Source organism: Oncorhynchus mykiss, chromosome 8, assembly GCF_013265735.2.
Source record: "Oncorhynchus mykiss isolate Arlee chromosome 8, USDA_OmykA_1.1, whole genome shotgun sequence".
Lineage (NCBI taxonomy): Eukaryota > Metazoa > Chordata > Actinopteri > Salmoniformes > Salmonidae > Oncorhynchus > Oncorhynchus mykiss.
The window spans coordinates 75,297,605-75,322,536 of NC_048572.1; the positions used below are offsets into that span (position 1 = coordinate 75,297,605).

General features: G+C 43.0%; 1 protein-coding gene across 1 annotated transcript in view; it reads left to right on the forward strand.

Moving 5' to 3' along the window:
• LOC110530987 overlaps window positions 1–24,932 on the forward strand; it is a 206,536-nt gene that overhangs the window by 146,186 nt on the left and 35,418 nt on the right. The window contains exon 6 of the mRNA XM_036986260.1: window positions 19,990–20,171. Coding sequence (XP_036842155.1) covers window positions 19,990–20,171 — 182 coding nt within the window. The remainder of the gene's footprint in view (window positions 1–19,989; window positions 20,172–24,932) is intronic.

Consider the following 24,932-nt stretch of genomic DNA (forward strand, 5'->3'; position numbering starts at 1 on the left):
GTTCTTAATGTTTTGTACACTCAGTGTACATTGATGCTACACACACATCCCAACTGCTGCTACCAGACTGTTATTATACTGCTCAATTAATACACTTCTTATTGTTGTTTGCATTGTTGAGAAGGAAAGTGTAGTAAGCATTTCGTTGAACGATGTATACCATGCGTATCCCGTACATACAACCAGTGGTTGGAACCTAAAAAGAAATCCAATCTTTTCGAGCTGAACATAACCATAATTTTTTGGTTCTGTTCCAATGTTCCAACTAGCAAAATAAAGTTCCGAACCGGTTCAAACCCCCAAAAAGTACCGGTTGATATCATTCCTTTCTGCTCGTTTTTGCAATCAACATTTTTTTTTTTTTTACATTTAGCTCAACATTAAATGACTTCACCAATCAATGCTATGCTACAGATTTAATCTGTATAGGAAAGTCGTTAAGAGCAAATTGTATTTTGCCTTAACAGCAGGGTATAATCATATTGAAAGACAAACACACATACTGTGCTGCCAGTCACAGTGTAGGGCGCAAGATGCGACTGACATTTTGCGGGTGAGGAGAGGGTAAGAGAGGATGGAAGAATCTTTCCTTGAAGCGCTGGGTAACTTGTTATGCCATGGATTATCTGAATTAGGCCTACAAAAGTATACCTACCGTGGAGCGGCTTCTACGGAGGAACTTTGAATGTCTTTGAACTCCCGAGGTGGTTAAACATTGGACCAGAGCAAACGTTAGCTAGCTAGCTACATCCAATGTGAAATGGAATAACTATAGTATCCTTAACTAGCATTGCAAAAGTTAATCCATTATTTTAAACATCTCAAAAAAAAAGAAGAATGTTTTTAACTGGTTCCCATGCGGTTAAAATAATGATTCTGTATAGATCACTTTCGTTTCCGGTTCGGGTTTTGTTCCTCAAATAATTTAGATATTTTCCGGTTTTTGGTTCTGTACCCTTGCATATGATAAAAACTTGAAACTACATACTCTTTCTATCTCATTCTCTCTATCCCCACAGCGCTCTCTTTCTAGTCTTAGGCAACCCAACCCACAGAACATTTTGTTTGAAACAAATGTTTTCCCTGTTTCCTTGTCAGCGTGTGAGCTTCCGCCCCAGCCTCTCTTTAGGGTACCATTGCAACCCAGAGTTAATTAAACCTGACCAAGGAATTAGAAGGCTCTGCATCAATGAATTCTGGAAGTCTGGTGTTTGAGTTTGACTAATTTAGTCGGGCTTGGTTGCGTGGTTGCAATTGCAAAAGTAATAGCAATAATGATGATAACAAAACAATGAAGTAATAGCAGTAATTTCAATATTGCTAATTAAGTTCCCTGTCCTCAGAATAAGATCTTATTAAAATATAGTTGCTTAATATTAGCCTCCTTTTTATCTCCCCATTTCTTTCCCCTTTATTAAAATTTCATCTAAAGTTCAGTGCTTTCTGTTTAATTACACAGTAAAGGGTCATTCCATGAATCGGGTGCCTTTGCACCATGAAAAATAGCCTGTTATATTAAATGAAGTGCACTTTAAGTGCACCCCCCTAGAGTCTATTGATGCACCGGTGCGTCATTCTATGTAGCATAATACAAAAATCCCCATCAAAATCCGTCAGTTTAAAGATGGACTATTCAGAAATCTCCAGCATTTCCTGGTTGCAAAAATTCTAATAGTTTGCCTAATTTCAGTTTATGTGACAAAACAAGCAAGTATAGTGTACAGTAGATAATCATTGTACCATCTAAACTATCTAAACTCTAAAATATTGAGCTTTTAACTGTTTGAAGATAGTGTACAAAACCGAGAGTAAAAGATGCAAAAACTAAACTTAAGAATGGGACGCATAGAAATACACATAGAACATATCTACCGCTTCTTGGACTTGATTTCATTGAGAATGACAGATCTGTAACACACATTCTATGTGAATTTGATTGCACCCCAAAAGTTACGTTGTTTGTCAGACCAGGAGACAGCCTGAAAATCGGTTTTCTGACCAGGAGACAGCCTGAAAATCGATTTCTGACAAAAATATCTGTAGCATCCAAACGGCCTGCAAACTAATATGACCACTCTATTCTCACAAATCCGATGATGTTCTCTGTTTCGCTCTACGAACCCCACAGGTGTCACGGGACTCGTCTAAAGGTAACCCATACAAATTAATGGAAGTATGGAGGTCATTTTGTGCCAACAAAAATAAGGGGTTAAATATGTGTATAAGAAATCAAATATATTTCTTGAGCTTTCTTTTATCCCCTAGGTATATGACATACACTTCACAATTATATTCCTTATTATCATTTTGTGACCCGGTTCAGGAAACTAGGTGTATTTTGCATAAATGTTTTTTAACTAAAATGCCTTTTTTTGGCAGAAATCCCTTCTCAAACTTGTGAACTTTCATGTGCCTTAATAACAAACGTGTATGCCATCTGTAAATATGAATACAATTGTTAACTTCTTGGCGCCAAATTCAAATTAAATTACTACAAATATTTAATTTTCATGAAATCACAAGTGCAATATAGCAAACCACAGCTTAGCTTGTTGTTAATCCACCTGGCGTGTCAGATAAAAAAAAATAAAAAGCTTTACAGCTAAAGCAAACCAAGCGTTTATGTAAGGACTTCTCTCTCAGCAGACAAAACATTACAAACAGCTAGCAGCAAAGTAGATTGGTCACGAAAGTCAGAAAAGCAATAAAATGAATCGCTTACCTTTGATAATCTTCAGATGTTTGCAATCACGAGACTCCCAGTTACACAATAAATGTTCCTTTTGTTCCATAAAGATTATTTTTATATCCAAAATACCTCCATTTGGTTGGCACGTTATGTTCAGTAATCCACAGGCTCGAGCGGTCACGATGGGGCAGACGAAAATTCCAAATAGTATCCGTAAAGTTTGTAGAAACATGTCAAACGTTTTTTATAATCAATCCTCAGGTTGTTTTTACAATAAATAATCAATAATATTTCAACCGGACCGTAGCTTTTTCAATAGGAGAGAGAGAGAAATGTCTGCTCCAAGCTGTTGCGCATGCAAAACTCTGCTGGCACCCAGCCATCCACTGACGCGATGTGATCGTTCTTGCTCATTTTTCAGAATAAAAGGTTGAAACTATGTCTAAAGACTGTTCACACCATGTGGAAGCCATAGGGAAATGAATCTGGTTGATATCCCTTTAAATGGAGGGAAGGCATGCAATGTAACAGGAAGCTTTCAAAATAAGCGGCACTTCCTAGTTGGATTTTCCTCAGGTTTTCGCCTGTGATATCAGTTCTGTTATACTCACAGACAATATTTTGACGGTTTTGGAAACTTTAGAGTGTTTTCTATCCTAATCTGACAATTATATGCATATTCTAGCTTTTGGGCCTGAGAAATGGGCAGTTTAATTTGGGTATGTTTTTCATCCAAACATCAAAATACTGCCCCTTTCACTCAACAGGTTAAATTACGAGCCTAGTTGGTTTAGACACAGAAAAAGTCAGCAACCTTCCCGCTAGCCATGATCGGCTGAGATAACGAGTGGGATGGACATGCCAAGAGATGAGTTTGGATTGGTCTGCCATAAAGCTATCTGTCTATTTGAGCTGGTCAGTATGTAGGTAATCCTGTCTAACAACGCTTTTTAAAACATGTATTGTGTATTAAAACTGCATAAATGTTTCTCTCCTCTATCTGGAGGACCGAGTTTTGAAATCAGTGGAATTCGAATATGATAGCTAAGAAGATTGAGAAACCACCTGTCTCCGGATTACATCTTCAAACTAACGGCAACCATGAAATCTGACAGGAGACATGTCCATCCATGGTGTATATGGGTAAGATAGTCTAGCTAGCTGCATTTTCAGATATTACACATTTCTAATTTTGACAGAAAGTGGTTTCATTTCAAGTTAAAGTGTACTGTTAGCTAGCTAACATTAGCTGACTAGCTCGCTAGCTAACATTACATGTATGATCTTATTATTCGTATCTCAGAGCCATTTGCTTGGCTACTTATAGCCTAATACTAGCTAACATTGAACCTGGTTGGTTCAATGCAGGGTAGTAACGTCATGAGTTGGGATTATGGTTCATTGTTTAGCTAGCGAGTTAGCTACATGTCTCCACTATGCAAGTAACCATTTCGGGTGCGTTGGATTTCAGAGCACTCTCGTCTGAGTATGCCAGAGCGCAGAATAACTAATTTACTAACACTCAACAGCGGTTGAATATGGCCAATGTCGGCAAAAAAGCATAATTCAATTGTTGCCAGCAGCACAGTCACCAATGCTCTGGATAACATGAAAACAACCTAACCAGCTCCGCTAGGGCGAGTAAAATTGTCAGAGTTTGAGTGGGGGCTAAAGCTTAAGAGCATGTGAACAATTCTGAATGGGTGTAGACAGAGAAGAGCTCTCCAGTAGGTACCAAAACATTCAAAGGCCATTTTTTCAAAAGTGAGGTTACAAGTTTATCCACTTTCAACGCAGAAATACTTCCCCATTGTTCCTCAAATGCAGTGTATGATATATTGTATCATTTTGTAGCTCTGTGTCTCTGCTTTTATCCAATGTAAAAGATACAATTTCAAATTTTGCTACATAAGACCAAATCAATGTGGTCGGTCACATTTATGAATGTGTTATTCATTGTGTTTTTACGGGCTATAGTAGTAAAGGCCCCCCAACGGTTTAGACTGTTAGTTTGGAGAATTAAATAAATCATATTTCTTTATTTGAATAATGGCTTGCTAAAGTGCCAAAATACAGCATTTTGACATGTCCCTCAACCCTGTGTCACTTCTAGGAAGATTTCAACCCACTTAATCCAACAATTTCTCAAAGTTTCACCATCATTGTAAAAACCTAGCTATTTTACGGTTTTGACAAAGTTATTTCTGAATATTATTATTATATTCATGTGATTAGTCGGTGATGCATTTACGTCTGTCCCTCATTTTATGGCCAACCCTGTTATGCAAACAAGTGCCTCCTGTAGAGTAATGGACCATTCCATTAAGTTAAATCATTCACAGCAGGTCACATAATTTGGGTCTTCTGATCAGCATGGTGGAAAATTAAGTAAGTAATCTCTCTTTTTTTGGCCTATTCATAATTGTTTAATCATCTTTGACTGAGGTGGTCAAATTTAAGAGCTTAAAGGCCCAATGCAGCCCTTTTTATCTCAATATCAGAACATTTCTGGGTAATATTTAGGTACCTTACCATGATTGTTTTCAACAAAAATAGTCAACAACAACAAGCGTCTTAGCAAGAGCAATTTCCCAAGCAAGAATTTTGCTCGGACTGTCTGGGAGTGGTCTGAGCGGGGAGGGGAAAACTGAAAACTAGCATTTATTGGCAGACAGGTTTGGAACTCTCTTTCTTATATTAACTAATTGACCACCTGGTGATGTAACCAGGCAGGCCAAAACTCCATCCCACCAAAGCAGCTATTTCAGGCGGTCTTCTCAAACACCGTTTACACTAAAATGGAATTATCATATTTTAAATTTTTTTTTTAACAATATTTCAACCTCATAGTGTGGAAATATATATAACACACAGAAAAATCACATTTCTGAACATGTCAACCCTGTTCGCGCAATTACTGTTCGGAAAACTTGAATTTGATTAAACTTTCATTGTGTGTGAACATACAGTACAGTACCAGTCAAAAGTTTGGACACACCTACTCATTCCAGGGTTTTTCTTTATTTTTACTATTTTCTACATTGTAGAGTAATAGTGAAGACATCAAAACTATGAAATAACACATATGGAATCATGTAGTAACCAAAAAAGTGTTAAACGAATCAAAATATATTTTATATTCTTCAAAGTAGCCACTCTTGGCATTCTCTCAACCAGCTTCACGAGGTAGTCAGCTGGAAACAAAAATATGGCACTGATAGAGACTTTTTAACCTTTATTTATCTAGGCAAGTCAGTTAAGAACAAATTCTTATTTTCAATGACTGTCTTGTTCAGGGGCATTTTTACCTTGTCAGCTCTGGGATTTGATCTTGCAACCTTTCAGTTACAAGTCCAACTTCCTAACCACTCGGCTATCTGCTGCCCCAGCTTTGCTTCAGGTCCTTAGGAAATTGTGCAGTATTTTGTTTTTTTATGTATTATTTCTTACATTGTTAGCCCAGAAAACCTTAAGTGTTATTACACACAGCAGGGAAGAACTATTGGATATCAGAGAGCCGTCAACTTACCAGCGCAACCAGTACTACGACCAGGAATACAACTTTCCCAAAGTGGATCCTTTGTCTGCACCTCCCAGATCATTTTAACTAATTCCAGAGGCCGACCCAAAACAACACCATCGGAGGAGGAGAGCTGTCTTCTTGTGAGGCTCCGGATACGTGCACACCACCCACCGCTTCCGAGTATATTATTCGCAAATGTCCAGTCCCTAGTTAACAAAGTCTATGAAATTAGGCAAGAGTTGCTTTCCAAAGAGATTTCCGGGATTGTAACATACTCTGTTTGACAGAGACATGGCTAACTGGGGACTTGCTGCCGGAGTCCGTTAATCCAACGGGATTTTCAATGCATCACGCCAACAGGAACAAACATCTCTCTGGTAAGAAGAAGGGCGGGGGTGTATGTTTCATGATTAACGACACATGGTGTAATTGTAACAACATACAAGAACTCAAGTCCTTTTGTTCACCAGACCTAGAATTCCTCACAATCAAATGCTGACCATATCATCTCCCAAGAGAACTCTCCTTGGTTATCGTCACAGCCGTGTATATCCCCCCGCAAGCGGATACCAAGACGGCCATCTAGGAACTTCATGGGACTTTATGCAAACTGGAAACGATATATCCTGATGCTGCATTTACAGCAGCTGGGGATTTTAACAAAGCTAATCTGAGAACAAGGATATCTAAATTCTCTCAGCATATCGACTGCAGTACACGAGCGAGTAACACACTCGACCACTGCTACTCTAACTTCTGCGATGCATACAAGACCCTCCCCCGCCCTCCTTTTGGCAAATATGACCATGACTCCATCTTGTTGCTCCCCTCCTTTAGGCAGAAACTAAAACAGGAAACACCCGTGCTTAGGTCTATCCAACGCTGGTCTGACCAAACGGATTCCACGCTTCAAGATTGCTTCGATCACGTGGACTGGTATATGTTCCGGGTAGCCTCAGACAGTAAGATTGACGTACACGCTGACACGGTAAGCGAGTTTATAAGGAAGTGTATAGGAGATGTTGTACCCACTGTGACTACTAAAACCTTCCCTAACCAGAAACTGTGGATTGATGGAAGCATTCGCGCTAAACTGAAAGCACGTACCATCGCATTTAATCATGGCAAGGCGACTGGAAACATGGCAGAATACAAACAGTGTAGTTATTCCCTACATTAGGCAATCAAACAAGCAAAGCGTCAGTATAGATACAAAGTGGAGTCTCAATTCAACAGATCAAACACGAGACATATGTGGTAGGATCTACAGACAATCACAGATTACAAAAAGAAAACCAGCCCCGTCGCGGACATCAACCTATTGCTCCCAGGCAAATTAAAAACTTCTTTGTGCGCTTCGAGGACAATACAGTGCCACCGACACGGCAAGCTACCAAAGACTGTGGACTCTCCTTCTCCATGGCCGACATGAGTAAAACATTTAAACGTGTTAACCCTCGCAAGGCTGCCGCCCCAGACGGCATCCCTAGACGTGTTGTCAAAGCATGCGCAGACCAGCTGGCTGATTGAATATGGACATATTCAATCAAACCCAGTCCCAGTCTGCTATCCCCACATGATTCAAGATGGCCACCATTGTTCCTTTTCCCAAGAAAGCTAAGGTAACTGAACTAAATGACTATCAACGCGCAGCACTCACTTCTGTCATCATGAAGTGCTTTGAGAGACTAGTCAAGCATCATATCACCTCCACCCTACCTGATACCCTAGACTCACTCCAATTTGCTTACCACCCCAATAGGTCCACAGACGATGCAATCGCCATCACACTGCACACTGCAATATCCCATCTGAACAAGAGGAGTACTGTTCATTGACTACAGCTCAGCATTCAACACCATAGTACCCTCCAAACTCATCATTAAGCTTGAGACCCTGGGTCTCAACTCCGCCCTGTGCAACTAAGTCCTGGACTTCCTGAAGGGCTGCCCCCAGGTGGTGAAGGTAGGAAACAACATCTCCACTCTGCTGATCCTCAACACTGGGGCCCCACAAAGGTGCACAAAGGTGTTCTCAGCCCTCTACTGTACTCCCTGTTCACCCATGACTGCGTGAATTTCACGCCTCCAACTCAATCATCAAGTTTGCAGACGACACTACAGTGGTAGGCTTGATTACCGACAACGACAAGACAGCCTACAAGGAGGAGGTAAGGGCCCTCGGAGTGTGGTGTCAGGAAAATAACCTCTCACTCAATGTCAGCAAAACAAATTAGATGATCGTGGACTTCAGGAAACAGCAAAGGGAGCACCCCCCTATCCACATCGACGGGAGAGTAGTGGAGGTGTAAAGTTTTAAGTTCCTTTTTGTACATATCACTGACAAACTGAAATGGTCCACGCACACAGACAGTGTGGTAAAGAAGGTGTAACAGCGCCTCTTCAACCTCAGGAGGCTGAAAAAATGTGGCTTGTCTTCGAAAACACTCACTAACTTTTACAAGTGCACAATTGAGAGCATCCTGTTGGGCTGTATCACCGCCTGCTACACTCGCAGTAACATCTGCTAACCATGTGTATGTGACCAATAAAATTTGATTTGATTTCAAATAGCAGTTGTGCCTTGTTAAAAGTTAATTTGTGGAATTTCTTTCCTTCATAATGCATTTGAGACAATCAGTTGTGTTGTGACAAGGTAGGGGTGGTATACAGAAGACAGCCCTATTTGGTAAAATACCAAGTCCATATTATGGCAAGAACAGCTCAAATAAGCAATGAGAAATGACAGTCCATCATTACTTTAAGACATGAAGGTCAGTCAATCCGGAAAATCTGGAAACCATCCATTCATGTAGAGGTCCATCCATTCATGTAGAGGTCCATCCATTCATGTAGAGGTCCATCCATTCATGTAGAGGTCCATCCATTCATGTAGAGATCCATCCATTCATGTAGAGGTCCATCCCTTCATGTAGAGGTCCATCCATTCATGTAGAGGTCCATCCATTCATGTAGAGGTCCATCCATTCATGTAGAGGTCCATCCATTCATGTAGAGGTCCATCCATTCATGTAGAGGTCCATCCATTCATGTAGAGGTCCATCCCTTCATGTAGAGGTCCATCCATTCATGTAGAGGTCCATCCATTCATGTAGAGGTCCATCCATTCATGTAGAGGTCCATCCATTCATGTAGAGGTCCATCCATTCATCTAGAGATCCATCCATTCATGTAGAGGTCCATCCATTCATCTAGAGGTCCATCCCTTCATGTAGAGGTCCATCCATTCATGAGGTAGATACAGTATGTAATATTAACCCTGTCTCTCTAAGTGTGGCAGTAATGTAGTGGAGGACTCATTCATCCTGCAGGCACTCTATTTGAATCCTTTGTTGTCTGGTCCTCCAGTGTTAGGGTGGTGCTGTGATGTCCAGTTAGTCTGTCAGATAGCCTAGTCTCTCTCTCTCTCTCTCTCTCTCTCTCTCTCTCTCTCTCTCTCGTAGGCTACTAATGTTTATGCCTAAATCTCTTCTCGCGCTCACCCACCCCTTCTCTGTCTCACTGTCCTCTTCCCTTAAGCCTCATCCACTATAAGTGCTTGTGTGATGGAATAACTAAATGGATGCAGATTTTATTCAGGCTATTTTCAACCAGTGCATGTGCTTCAGCCAGCTAGACACTTTTTTAATGACTCTCCTAACTCAACGCATGCCACCCTTCAGAAGAAACAGAAAGCCTCCTCCTCAGATAAGATGGGTTTTACTCCTCTTTTTCTCCCCCTGTCTCTCGGACCTCTTCTCTCCAAGAGTTATTACTACCGTAGCCAGCCCTGCAGTCACTACTCCCTGCTGTCCTCTTCTCTCTTCTCTCTTTTTATTATTAGTGTATCCAGCCCTGCAGTGAGTCACTACTCCCTGCTGTCCTCTTCTCTCTTCTCTCTTTTTATTATTAGTGTATCCAGCCCTACAGTGAGTCACTACTCCCTGCTGTCCTCTTCTCTCTTCTCTCTTTTTATTATTAGTGTATCCAGCCCTGCAGTGAGTCACTACTCCCTGCTGTCCTCTTCTCTCTTCTCTCTTTTTATTATTAGTGTATCCAGCCCTACAGTGAGTCACTACTCCCTGCTGTCCTCTTCTCTCTTCTCTCTTTTTATTATTAGTGTATCCAGCCCTACAGTGAGTCACTACTCCCTGCTGTCCTCTTCTCTCTTCTCTCTTTTTATTATTAGTGTATCCAGCCCTACAGTGAGTCACTACTCCCTGCTGTCCTCTTCTCTCTTTTTATTATTAGTGTATCCAGCCCTACAGTGAGTCACTACTCCCTGCTGTCCTCTTCTCTCTTCTCTCTTTTTATTATTAGTGTATCCAGCCCTACAGTGAGTCACTACTCCCTGCTGTCCTCTTCTCTCTGTTTATTATTAGTGTATCCAGCCCTGCAGTGAGTCACTACTCCCTGCTGTCCTCTTCTCTCTTCTCTCTTTTTATTATTAGTGTATCCAGCCCTGCAGTGAGTCACTACTCCCTGCTGTCCTCTTCTCTCTTCTCTCTTTTTATTATTAGTGTATCCAGCCCTGCAGTGAGTCACTACTCCCTGCTGTCCTCTTCTCTCTTTTTATTATTAGTGTATCCAGCCCTACAGTGAGTCACTACTCCCTGCTGTCCTCTTCTCTCTTTTTATTATTAGTGTATCCAGCCCTGCAGTGAGTCACTACTCCCTGCTGTCCTCTTCTCTCTTTTTATTATTAGTGTATCCAGCCCTACAGTGAGTCACTACTTCCTGCTGTCATCTTCTCTCTTTTTATTATTAGTGTATCCAGCCCTACAGTGAGTCACTACTCCCTGCTGTCCTCTTCTCTCTTCTCTCTTTTTATTATTAGTGTATCCAGCCCTACAGTGAGTCACTACTCCCTGCTGTCATCTTCTCTCTTTTTATTATTAGTGTATCCAGCCCTACAGTGAGTCACTACTCCCTGCTGTCCTCTTCTCTCTTCTCTCTTTTTATTATTAGTGTATCCAGCCCTGCAGTGAGTCACTACTCCCTGCTGTCCTCTTCTCTCTTTTTATTATTAGTGTATCCAGCCCTACAGTGAGTCACTACTTCCTGCTGTCATCTTCTCTCTTTTTATTATTAGTGTATCCAGCCCTACAGTGAGTCACTACTCCCTGCTGTCCTCTTCTCTCTTTTTATTATTAGTGTATCCAGCCCTGCAGTGAGTCACTACTCCCTGCTGTCCTCTTCTCTCTTTTTATTATTAGTGTATCCAGCCCTACAGTGAGTCACTACTTCCTGCTGTCATCTTCTCTCTTTTTATTATTAGTGTATCCAGCCCTACAGTGAGTCACTACTCCCTGCTGTCCTCTTCTCTCTTCTCTCTTTTTATTATTAGTGTATCCAGCCCTGCAGTGAGTCACTACTCCCTGCTGTCCTCTTCTCTCTTTTTATTATTAGTGTATCCAGCCCTACAGTGAGTCACTACTCCCTGCTGTCCTCTTCTCTCTTTTTATTATTAGTGTATCCAGCCCTGCAGTGAGTCACTACTCCCTGCTGTCCTCTTCTCTCTTCTCTCTTTTTATTATTAGTGTATCCAGCCCTACAGTGAGTCACTACTCCCTGCTGTCCTCTTCTCTCTTTTTATTATTAGTGTATCCAGCCCTGCAGTGAGTCACTACTCCCTGCTGTCATCTTCTCTCTTTTTATTATTAGTGTATCCAGCCCTACAGTGAGTCACTACTCCCTGCTGTCATCTTCTCTCTTTTTATTATTAGTGTATCCAGCCCTGCAGTGAGTCACTACTTCCTGCTGTCCTCTTCTCTCTTTTTATTATTAGTGTATCCAGCCCTACAGTGAGTCACTACTCCCTGCTGTCCTCTTCTCTCTTTTTATTATTAGTGTATCCAGCCTTACAGTGAGTCACTACTTCCTGCTGTCCTCTTCTCTCTTTTTATTATTAGTGTATCCAGCCCTACAGTGAGTCACTACTCCCTGCTGTCATCTTCTCTCTTTTTATTATTAGTGTTTCCAGCCCTACAGTGAGTCACTACTCCCTGCTGTCCTCTTCTCTCTTCTCTCTTTTTATTATTAGTGTATCCAGCCCTGCAGTGAGTCACTACTCCCTGCTGTCCTCTTCTCTCTTCTCTCTTTTTATTATTAGTGTATCCAGCCCTGCAGTGAGTCACTACTCCCTGCTGTCCTCTTCTCTCTTCTCTCTTTTTATTATTAGTGTATCCAGCCCTGCAGTGAGTCACTACTCCCTGCTGTCCTCTTCTCTCTTTTTATTATTAGTGTATCCAGCCCTACAGTGAGTCACTACTCCCTGCTGTCCTCTTCTCTCTTTTTATTATTAGTGTATCCAGCCCTACAGTGAGTCACTACTTCCTGCTGTCCTGTCCTCTCTTCTCTCTTTTCCTTTTCATTTCATGGAATTCACAACCCATGACCCCTTTCCACTCTCGATTTTACTACTAGTCATCTCCTCTCTCCTTATCTTTCTTTCACTCCCATTCCTCATCCTCTTCCCTCCATCCTCCTCGTCCTCCTGTCTCAGTGTGATGTCACTCTTGAGGTCTTATTTACAGGAATAAACCTGTATTAAACTACAGCCGCCCCTAATTAACTCCCACTGGCTGTCACTTCACTCCCTGATTCTCCCAATCAACTGTGGCTCGTTTCCACCAATCACCACGCTTTACCCGGGAACCATAACCAATCACGGTGTCCGTAAGTGAACCATGGAACAGTGAAATGTTCTCCTGTGAGGTGAGGGGGATGATGGTGAGGAGCAGAAGGTGTCTGTTAGAAGTGGGTTTGAGCAGAGCACAGTGAAGGACTTCGATTCTCTTTCCTGAGCACAATTACCAGGGCCTGGTGGGGAGAGCTTTATCAGAGAGGCATAGAACATTGAGCCTGTGTCCCCATCCCCGGAGGCTGCTGAGGTGAGAGCGGCTCATAATAACGGCCGGAACGAAGCAAATGGAATGGCATCAAACACCTGAAACTCATGTGTTTGATGTATTTGATACCATTCCACTAATTCCGCTCCAGTCATTACCACGAGCCTGTTCTCCCCAATTAAGGTGCCACCAACCTCCTTTGGTCCCCATGCTGTTTCACCACATCACACCATAATGGCCAGAGCCAGGAAAATAGTGACCAGGGGAGATCACATGTTCTGTTCCTTCCTGTCTTTAAGAGGGCTTGATTTTCCTGTTTCAAGTGATGTGTAATTATTGTTGCGTTGGCATCCTGTCCTTGTATAATTTGGAGCTATTATTTCCACTCTGTGTCCCTCTCGCCTGGTCCAGTGAATATGATGAATGATTTCTGTTGCCAGTTTCACTATACATGGTGAGAGGAAAGCTGATAATGACTACTTTACCATTGCCACCACACCTCCCCCCATTCACTCAAGCACTTCTACAGCTGTGTGTGTGTGTGTGTGTGTGTGTGTGTGTGTGTGTGTGTGTGTGTGTGTGTGTGTGTGTGTGTGTGTGTGTGTGTGTGTGTGTGTGTGTGTGTGTGTGTGTGTGTGTGTGTGTGTGGGTGTGTGTGTGTGTAACATAGCTTTTCTGAGATGTATGATTGCCTTCAAGTAGTATATCAACATACAGACTACTGTTCAAGTTTTGTATGTTAATGGGAGAGAGAGATTTTCTCATCTGTAGAATGGATCTATTTTGGGGTGTCATTAGTAATGACAGGATTTTTTTGTGGGCTGGTCTGAGTGTTTTTCATTCTGGTGCCCAGTGTCCCAGACGGTTGATTCATAGTCATGGCACATAAGCTGATATGTAATGTTGATTCACTGGCACATGTCCACTTCAGTAGGCAGGCCCATGCCTTGGCCCAGAGTCTTGTGGGCATAAGCATGCTGAGTTTCATGTTTCACTGCCTTAGAAGATGAATTGTACATTATATACATGGTTTGTTCTTTCTCTATTACAATACAACGAATAGGTATTTATTATTCATAGCCTGTATCTTTTTGCTGACATAGTGCCCAGCCAACCCCATAGGACACCACACCCACACACAGAAGGGACAGAAGTTTTTCCTGACCAACATGATGAGGAAACTTTTAAAGGAATTTAATTCCTATATGTTCATTAACCAATTCAATTAAAACACTCCGTCCATTTCTAAGAATTTGTAAGATACTTCTTTGCATAAAATGGACAGAGACCAGTCTCAAAATCAATTTGTTGCGTTTATTCTCAAGAGTACTGAACATAATCACAAAGTACCTCAGTTTATATATCCCACATTGCGTCATGTCTTACGGAAATGTCTGTCCTCCTCCTGGACCATGACAAAGCTGTTTTTCAATTCCATTCCAACACATACATTGCTTATCGTCTGCTACCATATGTTACACAATCTACTCCACACCCAACGGTTTCTCCCCACCCTGGTTGGGGACCAGCCATATTTCCTGTTGTTAGTTTCACTGTGGTCACGAGTTGTCTGTTGACCCTTCCTCTTTGCCTATGTACCAACACATTCCTTAACAGACAACTTATAACTCTGTAAGTTATAACTCTATGGCTAATGTATACATTATTTAGTCAACATTGACAAAATTCCTTCAACAGAAACATGATAGGATTGGGATAGGACAAGCTGTTCTTAAATCAGTTGTTAAGCAAAGACAGCTGCTAGAGTGCATGAGGAAGGTGGTCATTGCATGGACCATATGATCAAAGAGCAGGTGAAGGACCCGAGAGAGTAGTTTTCTCTCAAGGGCCACTACAGTCCCCTGAAGGACCACCAAGGGCCCCAGCTGATGCTCTTGGATGTTGTACTGCCCCCCCATTGTCCTCATGTTTGAAGTAGAACATAAATATTTTTTTTGCTTTCGCCTAATCTTTAAAGTGATGGCTAACATCATATTCTCCCATAAATCATCCTTTGTATCGATTGGATTGAACCTTTTTCCTGTGTTTTGTTGAGAGGGATAACGTCCTTATCTAAAGAACATAAACAGGACAGCACTCTGTTGAATAAACTTACATTTTCATATTTTTATTGCCGCTAGAACGCTTTGCGTATGAGCCCTTCTTCAGCATGCAAAGGCAATGGCAATCAATGTCACGACAACAATACCACACAGGTTAAAAGGCATAATTATGACTTCTCAGTCAGTATTGGCCCAATCAAGAGATCCCAGCAGAGGGACAAAACAGAGATGCTTGTTCTAGGTCCCAAGAAACAAAGAGATCTTCTGTTGAATCTGACAATTAATCTTAATGGTTGTACAGTCGTCTCAAATAAACCTGTGAAGGACCTCTACGTTACTCTGGACCCTGATCTCTCTTTTGACAAACATATCAATACTGTTTCAAGGACAGCTTTTTTCCATCTACGTAACATTGCAAAAATCAGAAACATTCTGTCCAAAAATGATGCAGAAAAATGTATCCATGCTTTTGTTACTTCTAGGTTAGACTACTGCAATGCTCTCCTTTCCGGCTACCCAGATAAAGCACTAAATAAACTTCAGTTAGTGCTAAATACGGCTGCTAGAATCCTGACTAGAACCAAAAAAATGTATTATATTACTCCAGTGTTAGCCTCCCTACACTGGCTTCCTGTCAAGGCAAGGGCTGATTTCAAGATTTTACTGCTAACCTACAAAGCATTACATGGGCTTGCTCCTACCTATCTCTCTGATTTGGTCCTGCCGTACATACCTACACGTACGCTATGGTCACAAGACGCAGGCCTCCTAATTGTCCCTAGAATTTCTAAGCAAACAGCTGGAGGCAGGGCTTTCTCCTACAGAGCTCCATTTTTATGGAATGGTCTGCTTACCCATCTGAGAGAGGCAAACTCGGTCTCAACCTTTAAGTCTTTACTGAAGATTCGTCTCTTCAGTGGGTCATATGATTGAGTGTAGTCTGGCCTAGGAGTGGGAAGGTGAACGGAAAGGCTCTGGAGCAACGAACCGCCCTTGCTGTCTCTGCCTGTCCAGTTCCCCTCTTTCCACTGGGATTCTCTGCCTCTAACCCTATTACAGGGGCTGAGTCACTGGCTTACTGGGGCTCTTTCATACCGTCCCTGGGAGGGGTGCGTCACTTGAGTGGGTTGAGTCACTGACTTGATCTTCCTGTCTGGGTTGGGTCGTGGCGGAGATCTTTGTGGGCTATACTCGGCCTTGTCTCAGGATGGTGGTTGGTGGTTGAAGATATCCCTCTAGTGGTGTGGGGGCTGTGGTTTGGCACAGTGGGTGGGGTTATATCCTTCCTGTTTGGCCCTGTCCGGGAGTATCATCGGATTGGGCCACAGGGTCTCCTGACCCCTCCTGTCTCAGCCTCCAGTATTTATGCTGCAGTAGTTTATATGTCGGGGGGCTAGGGTCAGTTTGTTATATCTGGAGTACTTCTCCTGTTTTATCCGGTGTCCTGTGTGAATTTAAGTATGCTCTCTCTAATTCTTTCTTTCTTTCTCTCTCTCGGAGGACCTGAGCCCTAGGACCATGCCTCAGGACTACCTGGCATGATGACTCCTTGCTGTCCCCAGTCCACCTGGCCGTGCTGCTGCTCCAGTTTCAACTGTTCTGCCTGCGGCTATGGAATCCTGACCTGTTCACCGGACGTGCTTACCTGTGCCAGACCTATTATTTGACCATGCTGATCATTTATGAACATTTGGACTTCTTGGCCATGTTCTGTTATAATCTCCACCCGGCACAGCCAGAAGCGGACTGGCCACCCCTCATAGCTTGGTTCCTCTCTAGGTTTCTTCCTAGGTTTTCTAGGGAGTTTTTCCTAGCCAATGTGCTTCAACACCTGCATTGCTTGCTTGTTTGGGGTTTTAGGCTGGGTTTCTGTACAGCACTTTGAGATATCAGCTGATGTGCGAAGGGCTATATAAATAAATTGGATTTGATTTGATTTGGGGGAGCTGTGGGGGAAACTAACAATATATAAAAATAACAATATACTGGAGCTATAAACACACAATACAGACACATTATGATGTCATTGCCTAAATGTTTGGCCTACATATTTATAACCTACCACCAAAAAAAAAAAAAAAAAAAGAGCATTCCTCATTGAGGCCTGCTGTGGTAAGAGTGCTCAAGCAGTCTATCCAATATGCTTCTCTTTGGAGAAGTCATTTATTTCTATCTCTCCCGTACATGGCGCCTTCCCCAATTCAATGCTCATATAACGCAAGGCACTTAGTTTATGATTATGGCTATTGAAATGCCTGGCAACAGGGATTTTTCATCATGGTTGCAAATGGAGCACTTACAGTTGAAGTCGGAAGTTTACATACACTTAGGTTGGAGTCATTAAAACTTGTTGTTCAACCACTCCAGAAATTTCTTGTTAACAAACTATAGATTTGACAAGTCAGTTAGGACATCTACTTTGTGCATGACACAAGTAATTTTACCCAACAATTTTTTACAGACAGATTATTTAACTTATAATTCACTGCATCACAATTCCAGTGGGTCAGAAGTGTACATACACTAAGTTAACTGTGCCTTTAAACAGCTTGGAAAAATTTAGAAGCTTCTGATAGGCTAATTGATATAATTTGAGTCAATTTGAGGTGTACCTGTGGATGTATTTCAAGGCCTACCTTCAAACTCAGTGCCTCTTTGCGTGACATCATGGGAAAATCAAAAGAAATCAGCCAAGACCTCAGAAAGAAAATTGTAGACCAATTTCCAAATGCCTTAAGGTACCATGTTAAACTGTACAAACAATAGTACGCAAGTATAAACACCATGAGACCACGCAGCCTTCATACCGCTCAGGAAGGAGATGCGTTCTGTCTCCTAGAGATGAACGTACTTTGGTGTGCGAAAAGTGCAAATCAATCCCAGAACAACAGCAAAGGACCCTGTGAGGATACTGGAGGAAACAGGTACAAAAGTATCTATATCCACAGTAAAACGAGTCCTATATCAACATAACCTGAAAGGCCACTCAGCAAGGAAGAAGCCACTGCTCCAAAACCTCCATAAAAAAGCCAGACTACGGTTTGCAACTGCACATGGGGACAAAGATCGTACTTTTTGGAGAAATTTCCTCTGGTCTGATGAAACAAAAATAGAACTGTTTGGCCATAATGACCAGGGACTGGTGCACTTCACAAAATAGATAGCATTATGAGGTAGGAAAATGATGTGGATATATTGAAGCAACATCTCAAGACATCATCAGTAAGGAAGTTATAGCTTGGTCGCAAATGGGTCTTCCAAATGGACAATGACCCCAAGCATACTTCCAAAGTTGTGGCAAAATGGCTTAAGGACAACAAAGTCAAGGTATTGGAGTGGCCATCACAAAGACCTGACCTCAATCATATAGAAAATGTGTGGGCAGAACTGATAAAGTGTGTGCGAGCAAGGATGTCTACAAAACTGACTCAGTTACACCAGCTCTGTCAGGAGGAATTCACCCAACTTATTGTGGGAAGCTTGTGGAAGGCTACCCGAAATGTTTGACCAAAGTTAAACTATTTAAAGGCAATGCTATCAAATACTAATTGAGTGTATGTAAACTTCTGACCCATTGGGAATGTGATGAAAGAAATAAAAGCTGAAATAAATCATTCTCTCTACTATTATTCTGACATTTCACATTCTTTAAATAAATTGGTGATCCTAACTGACCTAAAACAGGGAATTTTTATTAGAATTAAATGTCAGGAATTGTGAAAAACTGAGTTGAAATGTATTTCGCTAAGGTGTATGTAAACTTCCGACTTCAACTGTATGCTCACATATCCTTGTCTTAAGTCCACGTTTGGTCTTACCCACATAAAGTCGAGCACATTGTTTATCTTTTCATAACGTCCCTATCTACCATTTGTCTTATTCTGATGTGGGTGGATAAATCCTTTATCTTACTCCCTGTGTGTTTGACGTAGTCGTGATGTTGTCTGGCTGAAGTGCTGGCTATCATTTTTACTTTACAAAGCGCCGCTTACAATGTTATTCTGTCTGAGCCCCGGTGTTTATCTGATTTTTCCACCAATAACTAGTTGTACTGTACATAGCTGCTCTGCTGAATGGGCACGTACATTTTGTGCGTGTAAGGCAAAAAATATATATCTTTCTTTCTTTCTCCCCACCTCCCTCGAACATGTCACTTGCAGTAAACGACTGAAGTGAAGTTTAAGGAATGGACTGTGTGTGAGCAATGCCGAGTTGTGACTGAGTTAGCTCCTGTACTGCTCTTTTCCAGACAGAGAGTGAGTCATGGGATCGGTGTATTTCACGGTAATATAAACTGTAGCTCCAACAAAAGGGTATTTTAATGTGGTGATTTAATGTGAAGAGCACTAAAAGGTAAATGCCCCTGCATGTTTAAACATGACTGAGTGGAGAGGAACCACAGGCTTATTATCTGTCCTTGATGAATAGTCAAGCTTGTTAGCGGAGAAGAAATAACAGCAGGAGACAGACACAGTCATTGACATTTGATGAGTCCTCTCTATCTCGCCTCACCAAACACAAACAACATAAACAAGATGAATAAGTGCTGTGTAACCTTCAGCGCCTGTGATGTCGCTGTCTCCTACCACGCCCTCATTTCACTCTCTATCACCCTTTTTCTCCCTCAGCCCCTCCTCCCTGTTGCACAGTACATCAAATCCCTTGTCTAAATCTCTCTTTTTCCTTCCTTCCTTCCTTCCTTCCTTCTTTCCTTCCTTCCTTCCTTCCTTCCTTCCTTCCTTCCTTCCTTCCTTCCTTCCTTCCTTCCTTCCTTCCTTCCTTCCTTCCTTCCTTCCTTACTTCCTTCCTTCCTTCCTTCCTTCCTTCCTTCCTTCCTTCCTTCCTGCCTCCTCCCTCTCTCCAGGTATGTGGTCCTTCTCTGTGTCAGAGCTGGCTGTTCTGGGGGCGGAGGTGGGCCGTATCTCAGCAACAGACGCTGACCTAGGCGACAATGCCAAGCTGGAATATACCGTCCTGGAAGGAGAGACGGGGGACACCTTCAACATCAGCGGAACAAACCAAGAGGCCGTGATCACCCTGAACAAGGTGAGAGGGAAGAGGTATGTAGGAGTGAGCGATGGAGCATGTTGGATGTCAGCCGACAGAGAGGGATGGAGGGAATGAGGGAGGGCAGAACAGGATGGAATAATGGAACAGATGATGAGAAGGAGGAGAGGAGGACACAGGTGAGCCTGTTGATTTGGCCTGTTCTCCCTCAAAACGCTCCAGAGAAGCTGTGCAGTCACTGCTATGCTGGATAGATATATATCTAGCGTTTTCTCTGTGAGTCAGATGGCCATATCTGTGTGTGTGCTTATTGAGTCAGCTCATTTCCGTTGATGCTGTCTGATTCTAGATGATTCCCACTAGAACTGACTGTCACTCTGGGTTATCACACAAGCAACTCCAATAATGAAGTGTGGTTGGTGATGAGAGATGACACTCGGTGTGTGTGTGTTGCATGTTACATGTGTGCGTTGCGTGTTACGTGTGTGTGTTACGTGTGCATGTCTCACACCTGTGAGTAGGCCTCTCATGTGTGATGTTGACTGACATCAATAGCAGCAAACCAAAGACCTCTAGTCTGTCTCAGACATGAAATATGCTATTTGAAGCTGAATTAGCCTTTCAAAAGGCACAGACAGTGTGTGAGTGTTAAAAATATACACTGCTCTTTAATATAGCCTGCCACTTAGATCTGAGATAAGAGGGAATCTGATTCACCTCTGGTGGTCATCCAGTGTGAATGCTGAGTGAGTGTGTGGATTTGTGTTTTTGTGTCTTTGAGTAGTTTAACCTGTCTGTGTGTGTAGTGCGTGTAGTGTGTGTAGTGTGTGTGTGTGTGTGTGTGTGTGTTTGTCACTGTGACACCCCCCCCCCCCCCCCCCCCCCAGGGGTTGTGAGGTGAGTTGGAAGGGATTACCAGGTCCTGGGATGAGTTAGAGAGAAAGAGTATAGGGAGGGGGAAGAGAGGGAGAGTGAGAGTTGGGAGAGGGAAGGGGAAACAGAGAGAGGTGAGGGACTGGGTGTGGATAGGAGGGGGGTGGAGGCAGGGGTACGGAGAGAGTGGAAGCAGGGAGGAAAAGAGAGTAAGGGAGAGTGAAATTAGCGAGGCAGCCATAACAAAAACACCAGGAAGAGAGAGAGTGAGAGAGAGTGAGTGAAAGAGAGAGACAATGAGGCAGAACAAGACATCCAACAGAAGACAGGCAGGCTGAAAAAGAGGTTTGTTTGAGCTGCAGAGAGTTGGAGAGGGAGAGAGAAAACAACATAGAGAGAACGTCTAAGCAGCATCCTGCAGAGAGTTGGAGAGGGATAGAGAAAACAACATAGAGAGAACGTCTAAGCAGCATCCTGCAGAGAGTTGGAGAGGGAGAGAGAAAACAACCTAGAGAGAACGTCTAAGCAGCATCCTGCAGAGAGTTGGAGAGGGAGAGAGAAAACAACATAGAGAGAACGTCTAAGCAGCATCCTGCAGAGAGTTGGAGAGGGATAGAGAAAACAACATAGAGAGAACGTCTAAGCAGCATCCTGCAGAGAGTTGGAGAGGGAGAGAGAAAACAACCTAGAGAGAACGTCTAAGCAGCATCCTGCAGAGAGTTGGAGAGGGAGAGAGAAAACAACATAGAGAGAACGTCTAAGCAGCATCCTGCAGAGAGTTGGAGAGGGATAGAGAAAACAACATAGAGAGAACGTCTAAGCAGCATCCTGCAGCGAGTTGGAGAGGGAGAGAGAAAACAACCTAGAGAGAACGTCTAAGCAGCATCCTGCAGAGAGTTGGAGAGAGAGAGAGAAAACAACATAGAGAGAACGTCTAAGCAGCATCCTGCAGAGAGTTGGAGAGGGAGAGAGAAAACAACATAGAGAAAACGTCTAAGCAGCATCCTGCAGAGAGTTGGAGAGGGAGAGAGAAAACAACATAGAGAGAACGTCTAAGCAGCATCCTGCAGAGAGTTGGAGAGGGAGAGAGAAAACAACATAGAGAGAACGTCTAAGCAGCATCCTGCAGAGAGAGATAGAAGTGATCAATTCACCGTGTGCTCAGTGACTGGAGAAATGACATGAAAACAAATAAACACCTCCTCTCACCTCCTTCACCTATCTCCCCTCGGATTCAGACGCCAAACAAAACCTACAATTACTCTTCCAACATGGAGCTTTTATCTCACTTCTCCCCCCAAAATATTATTATAGCATGAAATAGAAGAGATTGAACAAAAATGATTTTAGGGCTGTTGTCTCTTGGGCTCTTCAATATTGGCTCAGGGAATATAAGGTTTTCAATGTGAAAGGCGGAGGCTAGGTAGGTAGGTAGGTAGGTAGGTAGGTAAGTAGGTAGGTAGGTAAGTAGGTAGGTAGGTAGGTAGGTAAGTAGGTAGGTAGGTAGGTAGGTAAGTAGGTAGGTAGGTAAGTAGGTAGGTAAGTAGGTAGGTAGGTAGGTAGGTAGGTAGGTAGGTAGGTAGGTAGGTAGGTAGGTAGGTAGGTAGGTAGGTAGGTAGGTAGGTAAGTAAGTAGGTAGGTAGGTAGGTAAGTAGGTAGGTAGGTAAGTAGGCAGGTAGGTAAGTAGGAAGGTAGGTAGGTAGGTAGGTAGGTGGGTGGGTGGGTGGGTAGGTAGGTAGGTAGGTAGATAGGTAGGTGGGTGGGTGGGTAGGTAGGTAGATAGGTAGGTGGGTCTACAGTAGGCAGGTGGGTAGGTAGGTATACAGTAGGTAGGTATACAGATGGTAGATAGGTAGGTGGGTATACAGTGGGTATACAGTATGTAGGTGGGTATACAGTAGATATGTGGCTATACAGTAGGTAGGTAGGTAGGTAGGTAGGTAGGTAGGTGCGTAGTTGGGTCTACAGTAGGTAGGTGGGTATATAGTAGGTAGGTGAGTAGGTGGGTATACAGTAGGTAGGAATACAGATGGTAGATAGGTAGGTGGGTTTACAGTAGGTATGTGGGTATACAGTATGTAGATGGGTATACAGTAGGTAGGTGGGTAGGTGGGTCTACAGTAGGTATGTGGGTATACAGTATGTAGGTGGGTATACAGTAGGTAGGTAGGTAGGTATACAGTTGATAGGTGGGTAGGTGGGTAAACAGTTGGTAGGTGGGTAGGTGGGTATACAGTAGGTAGGTGGGTAGGTGGGTATTCAGTAGGTAGGTGGGTATGTGGGTATACAGTAGGTAGGTGGGTAGGTGGGTAAACAGTTGGTAGGTGGGTAGGTGGGTATACAGTAGGTAGGTGGGTAGGTGGGTATTCAGTAGGTAGGTGGGTATGTGGGTATACAGTAGGTAGGTGGGTAGGTGGGTATACAGTTGATAGGTGGGTAGGTGGGTATACAGTAGGTAGGTGGGTAGGTGGGTATACAGTAGGTAGGTGGGTATGTGGGTATACAGTAGGTAGGTGGGTGGGTGGATATACAGTAGGTAGGTGGGTACACAGTAGGTAAGTGGGTATACAGTAGGTAGGTGGGTATGTGGGTATACAGTAGGTAGGTGGGTGGGTGGGTATACAGTAGGTAGGTGGGTACACAGTAGGTAGGTGGGTGGGTTGGTATACAGTAGGTAGGTGGGTAGGTGGGTATACAGTAGGTAGGTGGGTAGGTGGGTAAGTAGGTATACAGTAGGTAGGTGGGTAGGTGGGTAAGTAGGTATACAGTAGGTAGGTGGGTATACAGTAGGTAAGTGGGTATACAGTAGGTAGGTGGGTATGTGGGTATACAGTAGGTAGGTGGGTAAGTAGGTATACAGTTGGTAGGTGGGTAAGTAGGTATACAGTTGGTAAGTGGGTAAGTGGGTATACAGTAGGTATGTGGGTATACAGTAGGTAGGTGGGTAGGTGGGTATACAGTTGATAGGTGGGTAGGTGGGTATACAGTAGGTAGGTGGGTAAGTAGGTATACAGTTGGTAGGTGGGTAGGTGGGTATACAGTAGGCAGGTAGGTAGGTAGGTAGGTAGGTAGGTATACAGTAGTTAGGTGGCTATACTGTATGTAGGTAGTTATACAGTAGGTAGATAGGTATACAGTAGGTAGGTGGCTATACAGTAGGTAGGTATACAGATGGTAGGTGGGTATACAGTGGGTATACAGTATGTAGGTGGGTATACAGTAGATATGTGGCTATACAGTAGGTAGGTAGGTTGGTAGGTAGGTAGGTGCGTAGTTGGGTCTACAGCAGGTAGGTGGGTAGGTAGGTATACAGTAGGTATGTGGGTGTACAGTAGGTAGGTGAGTAGGTGTGTATACAGTAGGTAGGTATACAGATGGTAGATATGTAGGTGGGTATACAGTAGGTATGTGGGTATACAGTATGTAGGTGGGTATACAGTAGGTAGGCAGGTAGGTGGGTCTACAGTAGGTAGGTGGGTAGGTGGGTATACAGTAGGTAGGTGGGTAGGTGGGTATACAGTTGGTAGGTGGGTAGGTGGGTATACAGTAGGTAGGTGGGTGGGTATACAGTAGGTAGGTGGGTAAGTAGGTATACAGTTGGTAAGTGGGTAAGTAGGTATACAGTAGGTATGTGGGTATACAGTAGGTAGGTGGGTAAGTAGGTATACAGTTGGTAGGTGGGTAAGTAGGTATACAGTAGGTAGGTGGGTATACAGTTGATAGGTGGGTAGGTGGGTATGCAGTAGGTAGGTGGGTATGTGGGTATACAGTAGGTAGGTGGGTAAGTAGGTATACAGTTGGTAGGTGGGTAGGTGGGTAAGTAGGTATACAGTAGGTAGGTGGGTATACAGTAGGTAGGTGGGTAGGTGGGTATACAGTTGATAGGTGGGTAGGTGGGTATACAGTAGGTAGGTGGGTATGTGGGTA